This window comes from Aulonocara stuartgranti, assembly GCF_965226115.1.
Source record: "Aulonocara stuartgranti genome assembly, chromosome: 4".
NCBI lineage: Eukaryota > Metazoa > Chordata > Actinopteri > Cichliformes > Cichlidae > Aulonocara > Aulonocara stuartgranti.
The window spans coordinates 28945168-28959495 of NC_138942.1; the positions used below are offsets into that span (position 1 = coordinate 28945168).

The following is a 14328-nucleotide window of genomic DNA, read 5'->3' on the forward strand; positions in this document are numbered from 1 at the left end:
AGTTAGCACAGGGTCAATATTGCAATGAAATGTGTTTGACGAGTAGCAGTCACTCAGCAGCATGATACAGTAAAAGTGCTAGCTAACTAGCTATCCAGGAAATACACACTAATCAGTGTACTGCCCTGACATTAGTGCTGGTAACTAGCAAATTTCACTACTGGACTGAATCAGCAAAAATGATTTAAACACAAAAAAAGACAAAGAAAGAACAACATATTATTCTCAACTGCAACAAGTAAAACAGTAAAATCTAGATTATTAAACCTTAAATCTCTCTTTTCTAAGTGCCTGTTAGCACATCAATTAATAATTGATTAACAAATCTTACAGAAACCTGGTTACAGCATGATGATTATGTTAGTTTAAATGAATCAGCACCCCAGAGTTATACTAAATGTCAGAATCTATAAACCACAGGCAAAGGGAGGATATGGTAGCAAGCTTTGCACCTCAGCTTTTTAATCAACCACAGACCCAGGGAGTTTCAATTCATTTGAAAGCCTGATGCTTAGCCTTGTCCACCCAAGAAAACTCAAAAATAGTTTTATTTGTTGATATCTATTGCCCACCATGCCTTACTCAAGGTTTCTGTATGATTTCTCACTCTTATCAAATTTAGTGCTCAACACAAATAAAATAAGTATTGTGGGTGATTTTAACGTCAATGTAGATGCTAAAAATGGTGGCTGCGGCTCAGGTGGTACAGCAGATCAGCTACTGATGGGAAGGTTGGTGGTTTGATTCCTGGCTCCCCAAGTCTGCATGTCAAATATCCTTGGGCAAGATATTAACCCGAAATTGCCCTCCGATGCGTTCATCGGAGTGTGAATGTGCATGAATGTTTATTAGTTGCACTTGAGTTTAGAAGTGCTTGTATAAGTGGGTGTGAATGGGTGAGTGAGGCTTGTTGTATACAGCGCTTTGAGTACTCCGGGAGAGTAGAAAAGCGCTGTATAAGAATCAGTCCATTTACCATTTAAAAATACTTAACAGGGCAGTGTTATTATTTATTATTAGACTCAGTTAACTTCTTTCAAAATGTAGAAGAACCCACCCACTACTTTTCTCACACTCTAGATCTTGCTCTGACATATGGCCTAGAAACTGAACATTTCACAGTGTTTCCTGAAAACTTTCCTGAAAGCAAATTTAAAATGCTGCTCCTCACATACAAGGTCCCATCTTATCTTAATGACCTTATAGTACCATATCACCTATTAGAGCACTTCGCTCTCACACTGCAGGCTTACTTGTTGTTCCTAGAGTATTTAAAAGTAGAATGGGAGGCAGAGCCTTCAGTTTTCAGGCCCCTCTTCTGTGGAACCAGCTTCCAGTTTGGATTCAGGAGACAGACACTATCTTTACTTTTAAGATTAGGCTTCAAACTTTCATTTTTGCTGAGTTACGGCTGGATCAGGTGACCCTGAATCCTCCCTTAGTTATGCTGCAACAGGTAAAGGCTGCTGCGCAATTTCCATGATGCACTGAGTATTTCTTCTTCAGTCACTTCTCTCGCTAGTCTTTGACTTTATTTATTTGCTGCTGTGTTTTACTTGCATCTATTTGAAAGAGTGAGTGTAAAAACACACAAAAAAATTATTTTATGTGCTGGAATGTGTAGAAAATAGGTTTAAATATTAAACAAATTTCTTCCAGTCAGAGAATGTTGCATATAATTAAATTTTTGCTTGATGCATAAAGTTAAAAGATTAAAACTAATAAAACAAGTTTTAAAAGGAGACTTTTCCATTTGATTACATTTTGTATGATGGATTATGCAGAAAAAGTAGAATTGGGCTGAAAGATCTATCGCTTTATCACCTATTCAGGTTGTAAATCGTGTTTTTAAAAAGTTACTAAGTAACTAAGTAATTAATTACTTTTGAAAATAAGTAATCAGTAAAGTAACGGGATTACTTTTTTGGTCAAGTAATAAGTAATTAGTTACTGATTACTTTTTTCAAGTAACTTGACCAACACTGACAGTAAGTAAGGTAAATAAAGCCCAGCTTCAGTACCTGAGCTATGTCTTGAGGCAAACAAAACTAAACTTTCTTAAAGAGTAAGAAAATGTGTGCATGCTCAATTGTTTCTTGCTGTATTAATTGGCAATAAATCTTATACTGGAAAGCCTGTTATTTCCCTTTAAATGGTGCCACATTTGTAAGGAAAATATATCTGTGGGTTGAATAGCAGAGTTGAGTATGTGGGATGAGTCCATGAAAAACTTACCAAATCTTCTCTGCCAATACTAAACACCTTAGTCTGCTATTGACTCTTGCTTTGACAACATGTTCACTGGAAGCTGAAAATGTGGAGGAACCTTATGTGAGTCCAGATTCTGCCTATGGCAGTTGGATCACAGTGTGGAGAAGATGCAGAGAATGCTATGTTCATTGGTAACAGCTTTTGCTGGAGACAGTGTGATTGTGTTCAGCGGCATCTCCCTCACTGTAAAAACAAGATTTATCATCATTGGAGGCCATCTCTATGGCAATCCCATATCTCAACAGTCTGGGACTGAACTTTGACAGTGCTCACCCCCACAGAGTGGAGTTTATTGGACACTACCACCAGAATTTGGAGAGGATGCTATCGCTTACCTGCAGTCCTGATCTCAACCACATTGAACATTTGTGGGATCAGCTTGGACATGTTGCTCAAGCCAGAATGACTAACACAATCACACAGGCTGACTTGCAAAAAAGCTGGTTGAAGAGTGGAATGCCATCCCACAGCAGTGTGTGACCAAGCTGGTGACCAGCATGAGGGGGAGGTGCCAGGCTGTTCTTCCATATGATACCGAGGCCCTTGCTTATTAAATTAACAAATTCTTTATTTGCCAATATGTCTTCAATTATCCAACTCAATAAACAGCACCCAACAAGAGTCAGTAGCAGAATACGTTTTTGTCACTGGCAGAGAAGATTGGCAAGGTTTTCATGGGTATAACCCACATGCATCTTGTGGATCTTCAGAAGTCCATATATAAAGCGTATAGCATCCCCTGTATTATTTGAATGGCTAATGAAGAAAAAGTTCATTTACTGAGTCCAAGAAAAACTGAGCAATGTCATTAAACTTGGACTTATTGCTAAATGTGTGACAAAGTTGATTTATTTCAACAGACTGTTGCCATTTCTGACATTGGTTTAAAATGGGGATGCAGCTGTTAGACTCCCCAGCATAAAGTAGCTCAATCCCTTATATTATTTTTCTTTAAGTACTCCACGATCAGGATTTCAAAAGTTAGTTCTTTTCTTCTATTCATTCTTCTGTTCAGAGACATAACTTTTACCACGTACCACGTTGACGTCGAGTGTCCTCAGTAAGACATCACAACAAGGGCGTAGATTTGGTTTTGGCATTGGTGGGGACGGATGATTCAACCACTGAACTCTGCCCTGTTTCTTTTTTTTCCTTTTGGTTTTTGCTTCTTAATAAAAAGAGGAGAAATATACTTGCCTACATGTGCTATTCTACGTGCTTTTAAACCATTTAAAATCACAATTCATAGTTTTATATGTGACTTATATAATGTTAAAGTACTATTAAACAAATGACTAAGTATTTTAGGCTTTAGTTTACTTCAGCCATAATCCATATAAATCAGGTATCATACAAAAATAAAAATAGCTTCAAATACAGTCATGACAATAAAAGAATATGACTTTAAGGACTTAACAACATTACTTCAGTTATAGTACACCAACATCTGTTATATTTTGGCCCTAAGGGAACACTGAATGACCTGGTGGTTTTTGTCCATAAAACTACTCATTTAAGATTACCACAAAGTAAAAGATCTCTCAGCAAAATTATGCAACAGTTTAGGCACACAATTGCCCCGATCAAATCAGTGAGCTGAGATTTTCTATTCTAAACATGAACTACTGTTACAGCAACAGACATGGACTACTGGTGTCCCACACAACAACTCAATGTCCACTATGTGAAGGAGCCAAACACATGCCTTCTCCTCTTGTTAACTGAGACAAACTGCTGGCATATTTGTTTTACATCTATACTGTCCAGTCTCTCCTGGTGGACATGGCATACAGCAGCATTGTTTAATCTCATTTGAGTCATTGTTAACCTTAGCCATCTTTTTAGTCTTCTGAGAGCACTGAAGCTTCTTTCAGCCTCAGTACATGCGTTTTATCCTCAGATTACAATTATTATTCTGTGCTTGATGTGCCTCACCTTTGGCCCTGGCTCTTCCCCTCTGACTGCACTACGACATATTGCCACCTGATAAAATAACACATGGATTCGTGCCATATAAAAAGTGAGACATGTCAATTCAGATTCTTTGTCAAATATACACTAATGAAACAATTTACATCAGCAGCCTAACAATTGTCATGATAATAAATACTATTTAATCTACAGCACCAAATCATCAGTCAGTCACCTGTGACCTCACCTCTTCACCTCTGTCCGAGCTACAGCATGGCAGAGCTGCCTCTGTCACCTGATAAATAACAGTGAGACATTCCAAATACATGCAGTCACACATGTGCTTCAAATACAGTAATGAACCAACAAGTCATCATCCAATTTCACCTGTGATCTTGTATCACCATTACTCTCCGAGCTTTGTGTTGGTTCTTCTGTCACCTGACAAATAGGACATACATGACAATAAGAATAAAATGAGTAGCTGCTTCGGTGTTTCTGTCAATTTGTGCAGATCTTGACTCATCAGTAATGTTTGTAGGGTGAGTGCATTTTTAAAACAATTTGTGCAAACTGCACTACAAGGTGGCACTACAAGACTACCTCATGACATTTTGTCTCAAAAATTAACCTTATGAATATGTCAGTACCATTAGGATGAAATTATTGTGTCACCAACATTTTAATGTTAGACATATAATTTTAACAGCCTCTGTAAACTAATATCCTGGCTTGCTCAAAGCTGCCGTTTTCTCTGACAGTTTCAATCAAAATTAGAAATGCTACTCTGGGAGACTGAGATAACTAATAGTGCTGCCTGTTGTGCAGTTAGTTTCCAAAACACGTTATTCGTGGTTACATACAATTTTAGACTGATGTGGGCCAAAGCCTAGCATAGCCTGTAACGTTATTATGACGGACACATATTATGAGTTAATTTGGCTTTAAGTGACTTGCAGGTTTCTTTGAAAAATACTTATATCCAGGTTCTTCCTTTTTGCTGCCATCCTCCTCTCCTCCTCGCAGCGCAAGCAGTGTTGCCAACTCCTCAGTAAGGAAAATCGCTATTGGTTGTCCTAAAAGTCGCTAGAAGTCGCTAAATGACGTCATCGCCTAATTGGTCATGCTAATCTAATTGTAACCTATGTTGTTGGAGAGAGAAATAACATCGTGGAAGAGACATAAAGTGAGTAAAAAACGTCCTAAATGCATTTAGAGTTTATTTAGAACTACAAATTAAATTTCTTTTAGCAATTATTGTTTTTTTTTATGTCACAATTCCAACCCTGCTCCTTTACCTGGGCTTGGACCGGCAAAAGTGACCCGAAATAGGCACTCTGGTGGAGTTACTTTGTGTGTGTGTGTTTATAAGTAGTTTTAAACCTTGTGATCCACAAAACAGCATAAGAGTAAAGGAGTGAAAGAAGAACTGACTGCGTTACAGCACCCGCTGCTTGTTGAGAGTAAAAGTGATACGCGCTTTCACGTCTTTTTTTAGCGACTTTTTTTTTTAGAAAAAAAGTCGTTAAGGGGTCTGAAAACTCGCTAAATATAGCGACAAAGTCGCTAAGTTGGCAAAACTGAGCGCAGGCTTGCCGCTGGTAAAACCAAACAGAGCTCCCTGAAAGGCACAGCCAATCACATTGGCCATATTTGTCACATGAGGTAGGACTCCAGTAGAGGACGTAATTTAACTCTTTCTGCACCGCTGGGTGAATGAGACGTTGACAGATCGGGGTTTTTTTTTCTTTCTATCGGGTTTGATTTTCTTTACTCGAATAGATCAAATTATTGGTGGGGACAATTCAATAATCGCTGAATATTGGTGGGGACATGTCCCTTCCGTCCATGCCAAATCTACGCCCTTGCATCACAAACACACAAAGATAAACTTGATTAAATAAAAACCTAAAATACAGAAGAAACCATTTCCACACTCTTTACCCTTAAGATAAGTTTACTTTTTTTTTTTACAAACACTATAAACTAGTTCACGTACAGCGTGCGCGTGCGTCTGCCTCAGCCTGTGCCGCATTAAAAACACCTGCTCACCTTCTCAGCCTCTCGGAGTTGTAAACCACGAGTTGCCAGTCCGGTCTTCAGTTCATTGATGTCAACCCTGCCATCTTTATTCAAGTCCAGTTGCTCGAACAGCTCCGCATACCTCTTTTCTCTTTCTGGGTCCAGAGCTGCTCCGCTCTTTCCGTTCTCTGCATTTTCTCCGCGGCGTGAAGGGGCGCTGGAGCACTCCTCGTCTTCGCCCATATGAAATGGAGAAAACCGGGTTTTGGTGCTGATCGACAGATTGTTTCACAGCCAAGCATCAGAAACTAAGCAACCGCGCGTGTTTTTGCAGAGGAACTGGTACCATTGTCTTACATAGTAACGGATGAATGGAGAAGAACGGAGTCTGCAGAGACTAACGTTCCTTCCAGATGGATGGATGCGGTTTGGACGAGCTTGATTAATCCCCGTGTCAGTTACATAGCCAGTCCTCCCCAGCACGCGCTAATCCATAAAGTCATTCAGCTGAATTTAAGTTTCCGTCATAGTAGAAGGTCGTAAATGAGTCGCTCATTCTACCGCAGTGTAGGCTTTTAGAAACACATCTGTGTGCGCGCCAGGAGCTTAACATCACCTCCTACTTGCACTTAAAAAATGGTACGAAAACCTCAAACCCACTTGAAGGGAGAGTGAGTAAAACGCAGTCTACCTCCGCAAATTCATCGTCCCCTGGGACTGACGGCACGCGCTCCTACTGCCTCAGCGTACGCGCGCGCTTACAGCAGTGCACGAGAGAAGATCACCGAGTTCACGCGATTGTATTAGGTTTGCGATATTTTACAGGGAGCCAAATCAAATCAACAGCCAGCCTTCTTACAGTCTGGCGCGCTTCCATGTTTTACTGGGTGGTACAGAGGACCACGCTGTAACTGTGGGAAGCCTCCTCTGTACACATGTATATACGGGAAGGATATATACAGGAGAGCCGCACTAAAGCACAAAATATAGTCTGGTTTTGACAGCTGTTTAGCACTTGCAATCAGCACAATAAAACATGATTATAATATTCAACACATCCTTTAAGTTTTAGGGAACACTGGGGATGGTTGTAAAAAGGGAGATGGCAGAAAAAGCATCACTTTCACTAAGAAGGAATTACATAAGAATCATGTAATCAGCTCAGTGTTTATTACAGGTTTATTCCAGACTATGCATGTGACAATGTGTGAAGAAGCATTCAAAATCTCTAACTTTCATCTAGGATAGTTTAAAAAAAATTACGTGTTTTACTAAGTACTGATCATTAAGAGGTTTGTATTCAAGGAAAATGAGTGGTAGCGAATGAGCTTTTATTGCCTGCGACATGCAGTTACTAGCATTGTAACCCTCTACTGCAAAAAAACATCACGGAGGATCCCCTGCCCATCCTCACATAGCAACAAATTGATTATACATACTAACATAAGGATTGTTGTGGTAACAAAGTGGCACTACTGAAGTAGAACCATTTTGATTTTTTTTTTCAAACCAAGAATAAATTCTTATTTATTTACAGGTCCACTCTCCATGGTTTGAAAACTGCTCAGCCTGATCTACACTGTGGACTCCATTGTAATAAACTGGTGTACAGCTCAGTGTAAGTGGTGTTGAATGTTCACACACTACAGTCCCTGTCACTTTGGTGCTGGTCAACCACATCTGTTTCCCAGGTGGATGGTAGCAGAGCTCATGCATATGCTGGCACTTATTGACTCATTTCTGATTTGCATTTCTGCTCTCTTTCTGACTTTAACTGACAGCAGCACTGTCAGGAAACAATAGGTTGAGCAGAGATTGTAAGGTTGGCACAGTGGAATGAAGCAGGTGCCCCATAAAGAATTGACCTGGGCTGAAGTATCCCAACAAGGCAATAGATCTGTGGCCTTTTTGTGGAGGTTTTTTCTGTACCTGCTCATTTATGAGAAGAGAAGAGAAGAGAAGAGAAGAGAAGAGAAGAGAAGAGAAGAGAAGAGAAGAGAAGAGAAGAGAAGAGAAGAGAAGAGAAGAGAACCTTTATTAGTCCCACACGTGGGAGATTTGTTTTGTCACAGCAGAAAGTGGACAGTGCAAAGTTATATAGCAAAAACTGGAGAACACTGGAATACAATAAGAATAATATACTGTACACAGCTGTACAGAATAGAATCGAAAAAATAAAATAAAATACTATATACAATAGAATAAAATATACAATAGGATAAAAATAGAATTCAAATGCTATATACAACTGAGTAAAAATACAACTTTGTCAGAAAAAGAGTATTGCACTTAGTCTTATTCCACATGTGTGGATGTGTGTGTTTGATCAGCTGCAAAAGTCTTTGTTGTGGAGTCTGACAGCAGTTGGGAGGAAAGACCTGCTCCGTCCCACACCGTGGGTGCTGCAGCCTGCCACTGAAGGAGCTGCTCAGTGCTGTCAGAGTCTCCTGCATGGGCTGGGAGATGTTGTCCAACAGGGATGACAGCTTAGCCACCATTCTCCTGTCACTCACCACCTCCACTGGGTCCAGAGGGCATCCTAGAACACAGCTGGCCCTGCGGATCAGCCTGCTCAGTCTCTTCCTGTCCCCCGCAGGGATGCTGCCGCCCCAGCAGACCACACCGTAAAAGATGGCTGAGGCCACCACAGAGTCATAGAAGGTCTTCAGGATTGGGCCCTTCACTCCAAAAGATCTGAGTATCCACAGCAGGTACAGCCTGCTCTGCCCTTTCCTGTAGAGGGCATCTGAATTATGAGTCCAGTCCAGTTTATTGTTTAGATGAACACCAAGGTACCTGTAGCTTGTGTTTAGCCTCTTCATTAAAAGGAATGTTTGCATGATGAGGGCAAATTCTATGGCAAAAAAGAGCTTCAGCACATTAAGGTGTATGCTTTTTGGAAAGAAATAGATTTTACTAACAGTAGTACAGTTGGTTTCAATAATGGCAAAATTATTCGACCTGAAGAAGTACAACTTGTTATAGAGAGGATGCCTCTAAAAAGCATGTGGTTTAGACCACTCACTGGGAAGATATCTAGTAGTGTCTGAACAAGATGGAATATTGTCTCCTGCTCTATTCAGTCTGTATCTTAATGATCTTTCTGTCAAGTTAAATGCATGTAAGACTGGGTCTATTGTGGGTAACGTTATTGTTATTAATGTATGCTGATGATTTGGTCATTTTGTCTCCCTACAGTGCTGGTTTGCAGCACTTACTTAGAGTTTGTGTTAGGTATGGTGCCCAGTATTGCTTTTAACCCTAAAAAGAGTGTTATTGTGATTGCTCCAACTAAGGAGGATCACAAGCTAAATATTCCATCTTTTTATTTAACCGACCAAGTATTGAATGTGGGGAGCAAAGTGAAATACTTGGGTCATATCTTAAGAAATGATCTTTATGTTGATGATGATGTGAAACGGCAGTGCTGTAAGCGGTACATGCAAGCTAATATATTGGCACCTTCACAACATCTGCTTTCTGGTCATTCGCCCTGACAAGGACTTCAAGGACATGAAGTGCACGATGTGTGCTTCAGTCGAAGAGAACTGTCCTCTCTGAGATGTTCGCTCTGACTGTCCAGACAGGAAGTCCATTCTTTGCTCCACCTTTGCAGTAGAACTTCACTGAACTATGCAGTTCAGTCTTGTTAGTAGGTCAGGCATTTCTCTGGTTGCTGCTGTCTTGAATGGATATGGCTTAACTCCAGTTTCTGGGAAAATGTTACAGAGGAATTTAACTTCCTTTGATGATATCTTACATTTTTCTATGCTTGGGAATACTGTATGCAGGTGAGAATCATGTTCTTTCTGTGAGAACCCCCAGATCAACACATTATCAATGTAATAATACTAATGGATTGCATTTATATAGCACTTTTCAAGACCCTGAAAGCGCTTTACAATTCCACTATTCATTCACTCTCACATTCACACACTGGTGGAGGCAAGCTACAGTTGTAGCCACAGCTGCCCTGGGGCAGACTGACCCAGAGGCAAGGCTGCCATATCATGCCATCGGCCCCTCTGGCTATCACCAGTAGGTGGTAGGTGAAGTGTCTTGTCCAAGGACATAACAACCTAGACTGTCTGAGCCAGGGTTCGAACCAGCAACTTTCCGATTACAAGACGAACTGCCAACACTTGAGCAACGATTGCCCCATCTAGACCTTCAACAACAACTATCCTTTTATGGAAATGTGATGGAAAGTTGAAAGGTGATGAATTATCCTGAATGTCAGCCTATAAAAATGATGGTGGCAAAATGGTTGTTAGTTTAACAGACTCTTCTGCTAAATGGACTGATTCTTATAAAGCGCTTAATACAACATGCCACATTCACCCATTCACACAAGTACTTTCTTGTATGCTTTAAGTGCTTTCTAGCTAACATTCACACACATTCGTACTCCAATGTAGCTTTGTGGCATGTAGACTGGGGGAGCCAGGGATCAGTAGATCTATAGATGACATGTTCTACCTCTCGAGCCACCCTTGTGTCATAACCTTAGTTTAAGTTGGACTCAAGCACAGGGCTCTGAAGAAAAGTTCAAAGTTTTATTTACAATGCAGATTAATGCAGATGCTTAAGACAAAAGACTGTTTAATAAAAGGACTGATTCTTGTGTCACACTTCTCTACTCAATCTACCCATTCATATAAGCTCTTTTTTCTATGCCCAAGTGCTCTCATATAACATTCATACTCAAACAGATGTCTTATTATGATGCCAAAGAATGTGCAGTCATGTTCTTCTTGCACCTCATGCACAGCGTTTAAGTAATGATGCTACTCCTCACATGAAAATGAGCCAGTTGAGGTGTTTTGTCTAACCAGAAGGAGACTTGAGGTAGAGTAAGGATACAATTGAGAGGCTGGATTCCTCAACTAGGCATTTGCTGGGAAAAAATAGGTCTGAGGATCTCTGCTTTGCCTCTCCCTCTTCAGTGTGTACTATAGAAGTGAGATTAATTATTGAAGCAGCATTTAGTCATGATAAAGAGCAGATTAATCAAAAATAGGGCTGTTTAGTAATTGACTCAATGAAAGAGTTGCTTCTTTAAAACAATTACTCAAGAGACAAGTCCAGTGTCTTAGAGCGAGCTAAAATATACCAGCATTTCATAGTGGATAATGGGCAAATAATCCCCTTTACTAATTATTGAAACTGTAGTATATAAACTTAAGATTTTGCTGTTTATGCTTTTGAAATAATAATAATTAAGTGACATTGCTGTACAGTTATGAACACTTGAACCTCTGTGTGTTGTAAAGCATAACTAATGCTTTACAACACACAGCATAATTAATAATCATAATATAGCTAAAATCCATCACTGGTGGTGAAGTTGTGTCAGCAGGCCTATAGATGACTTGTGAATGAACAATTAATCGCTTATTGGCTATTAATAGGGTGCGGATTTTGAGCAGTGACGTACAGCAGAAGATAGTGAAGTGCACTGATCAGCATCCACAGGATTAGACACAGAGAGGGAGAGATTAAAATGGTCAGTGTCACTTTCTCTTTGTGATGGACTGTAGCCGTCATGAGCAGATACGATTTGTAATTTCCACCTGTACAGGCACTTTTTTGTCCATCTGTGCTTTAATAGCTTCAGACTCAACAATTCAGAGCAACTCACAAAATAAATGATTGAATAAACAGCCGATCATGTGGTAGAAACTCAGTGCATTTAGGCGCGTTGACATGACTGATACAACCTGCTGAAATTTAATACAAGCATCAGAATGGGAAAGAGAGTTTTTTTTAAGTGACTTTTGAATGGTTGCATAGTTTTTGCCACAAAGTTACCAAATCTTCTGTGTCGATGCCAAACCAATACTTATTGTGCTACTGAAAATGCTGGTAAAGTGCTGGTGCTATATCAGCATCTATTAACATAGATGTCTATTATGTGATCAGTCTGCTCCAAGCATGCCATGTTTAACTGACCTGAAAAGGGCCCATACCTAATTGGGGAAATTTTAAGCCAGTGTTCTACAAAACCAAGTTGCACAATTACACCATTATTTGGAGTAAGCCTAGTACATGGGTCCAAAGGGTCAAAGTGTGGAGAAGAAGCAGAGAACACTATTTTGACTGCTGCACTGATAGAGTAACAGCTTTTGATGGAGGCATTGTCATATGTCCAGGGGCATCTTCCTCACTGGAAAAATAAGGCTATAGTGCTGCCACTGTGGGCCTCAGACTGGATGAGCCTGGACCCCTGCTCTCGGTGGATTTTGGAGAACAGGGGTGTCCATGGGGGCCAGCGGGGGGAGCTGGCTCCAGGTACTTTCCAACTGTCCCAATCATTTCCCCTCCATCCTTCCATTGCTTCCCTCTTCCTGCTTCATCATGCCACCACACATGCAGGACCTTGAGGTAAAGGTGCATCACTGAGTTGCAGGGGAGGTATTCCTCCTCTGTCCCTTCCTGGCCACCGATGCCTCAGTTTTATTCCTTAACAGGCACTACTACATTACTTACACTCTCATCACATACACAAATAGGGCCTTGGGGTGGGTACACTGAATGGCACCCTGAGGACAGTCTGTTTAATCAGCCTCCCCTCTGGTGCAAGTGCCCACTTCTCAATTTTAAATCGCATGTGTGTTTCTTGGAACAAAAGCTGTAATGGTCCACTTGGGAAAATTAATCTGTTGGGCATTTTGTTTGGTCTTCAGACAATAATTCTGATTGCTACACTGCCAAACAGGACAAGCAAAAAAGAAGGAAAAACAAGGCTTGTGATTATTGGAAGCAATCTCAATACAGAGAGATATGGATACGATACAAGTGGCAATCCCATATCTCGATAGTCTGGGCCCAAATTCTGTACTCCAAGATGGCAAGACTTGCCCCCACACAGACTACCTCCAAAATTTGGGAATGAAGAGGATGGAATGGCATGCCTGCCTCAGCCCCACCGAACACTCATAGGATAAGCTTGGATGTGCCAAGCTACCTGGTATTTTCATGCAATAACACAACATCTGAATATTTGTTTTGACTGTTAAAATGATAAACAGATTGATTTTCCAGTTTTATCATGCATATAATGGAATTTCAGCCAAATGAGGATTGATAACACCAACATACATAATTTACATTTCTTTTTTTAATGCTTTTTAAATTATGCAGTTGACCAGTTTCGCATAAAACAAAGTGAAAGGTTACATGAAATTCACATTTTAAACTCATCAACAGGGTAATGTCACAACAACCCTGCAAAGGCAAAGACCTCTTCCTCCCTTAGAAAGTAGATTTTACAATAAATGTTAACTGAAATCTTGTTGCCTTGTATGTAATAATTAATTTCCCTAATGCATTTCTGCATGGACCTGTGAAAAGAAATATATCTAAAGAGAGATAACTGAAGAAAATGTTCACATTTGCATTTTATTTATAAAGAAGTAGAAATGGATGATTTCCCAACATTAGTATTATTATTTATTTTAATATAACATGTTTATACCAACAAATATCAGCTTAGCCAAAGACTGAATTGTGTAAGGAAAACTAATAAAAAAACAAACAAACAAAGCATCTACAATCAAGACAGCATGTTGTGCTCGCCTTGAGTGCATTGTTGCATTGTTAGCTGCAGCGACAACTGCTGGATTTAAATAATGATTGCAGCCAGCGTTTATAAAGAGTGTGGAGAAGGACTGAACTTTGCTCAATCATTCTGATATCTAGACACCAAATGAGTGATGAATGGTCCTGTTTACATAACCAGCTGATGGTAAAGTGCTAACTGAATGAAAGATAACTCTGTATTCCAATTAATTTAATTATAACAAAACGATATAATAGACTATAGTCTGTCAAATGCAGAATTTACAAAAATACTTTTTACAAGGATGCATAAGTTGAGAACAGGAAATCAAAGTTAATGTTTTGTTTAGTTTTGCTTTAGGATATATACGCGCTTATAACAGTCGGAGTGTATGTGAGGGGTGGAGGCAGTGTTAAATGATCCCAGACTGGAGAAAATGTCCTTTTCCTCTGCGGTTCCGGTGATGATGACCCTAAAACGTAAAGTCACAAACAGCACCAAAGATAGTCTCCTCCTCTTCTACTCTCAGCACGAATTTGCTCTTAAACACAGTTTCATACCTC

The 14328-nt window shown here is 39.9% G+C and overlaps 1 protein-coding gene across 5 annotated transcripts in view; it reads right to left on the reverse strand.

The window, feature by feature from the left end:
* LOC309705671 (mitochondrial adenyl nucleotide antiporter SLC25A23-like) overlaps nt 1-7071 on the reverse strand; it is a 49484-nt gene extending 42413 nt beyond the window's left edge. The window contains exons 1-4 of one of the 5 annotated variants that reach the window (XM_082531592.1): nt 6235-7071; nt 4570-4623; nt 4430-4477; nt 4207-4254 (exon numbers count right to left, since the gene is read on the reverse strand). In XM_082531592.1, the coding sequence (XP_082387718.1) occupies nt 4207-4254; nt 4430-4477; nt 4570-4623; nt 6235-6447 (363 nt within the window). In that variant the 5' untranslated portion in view covers nt 6448-7071. Of the gene's footprint in view, nt 1-4206; nt 4255-4417; nt 4478-4569; nt 4624-5045; nt 5197-6234 lie in introns of those variants that run through there. The other 4 variants (XM_082531591.1, XM_082531595.1, XM_082531593.1 and 1 more) reach the window with 4 other exon arrangements.
* Nucleotides 7072-14328: the final 7257 nt, after the last annotated feature.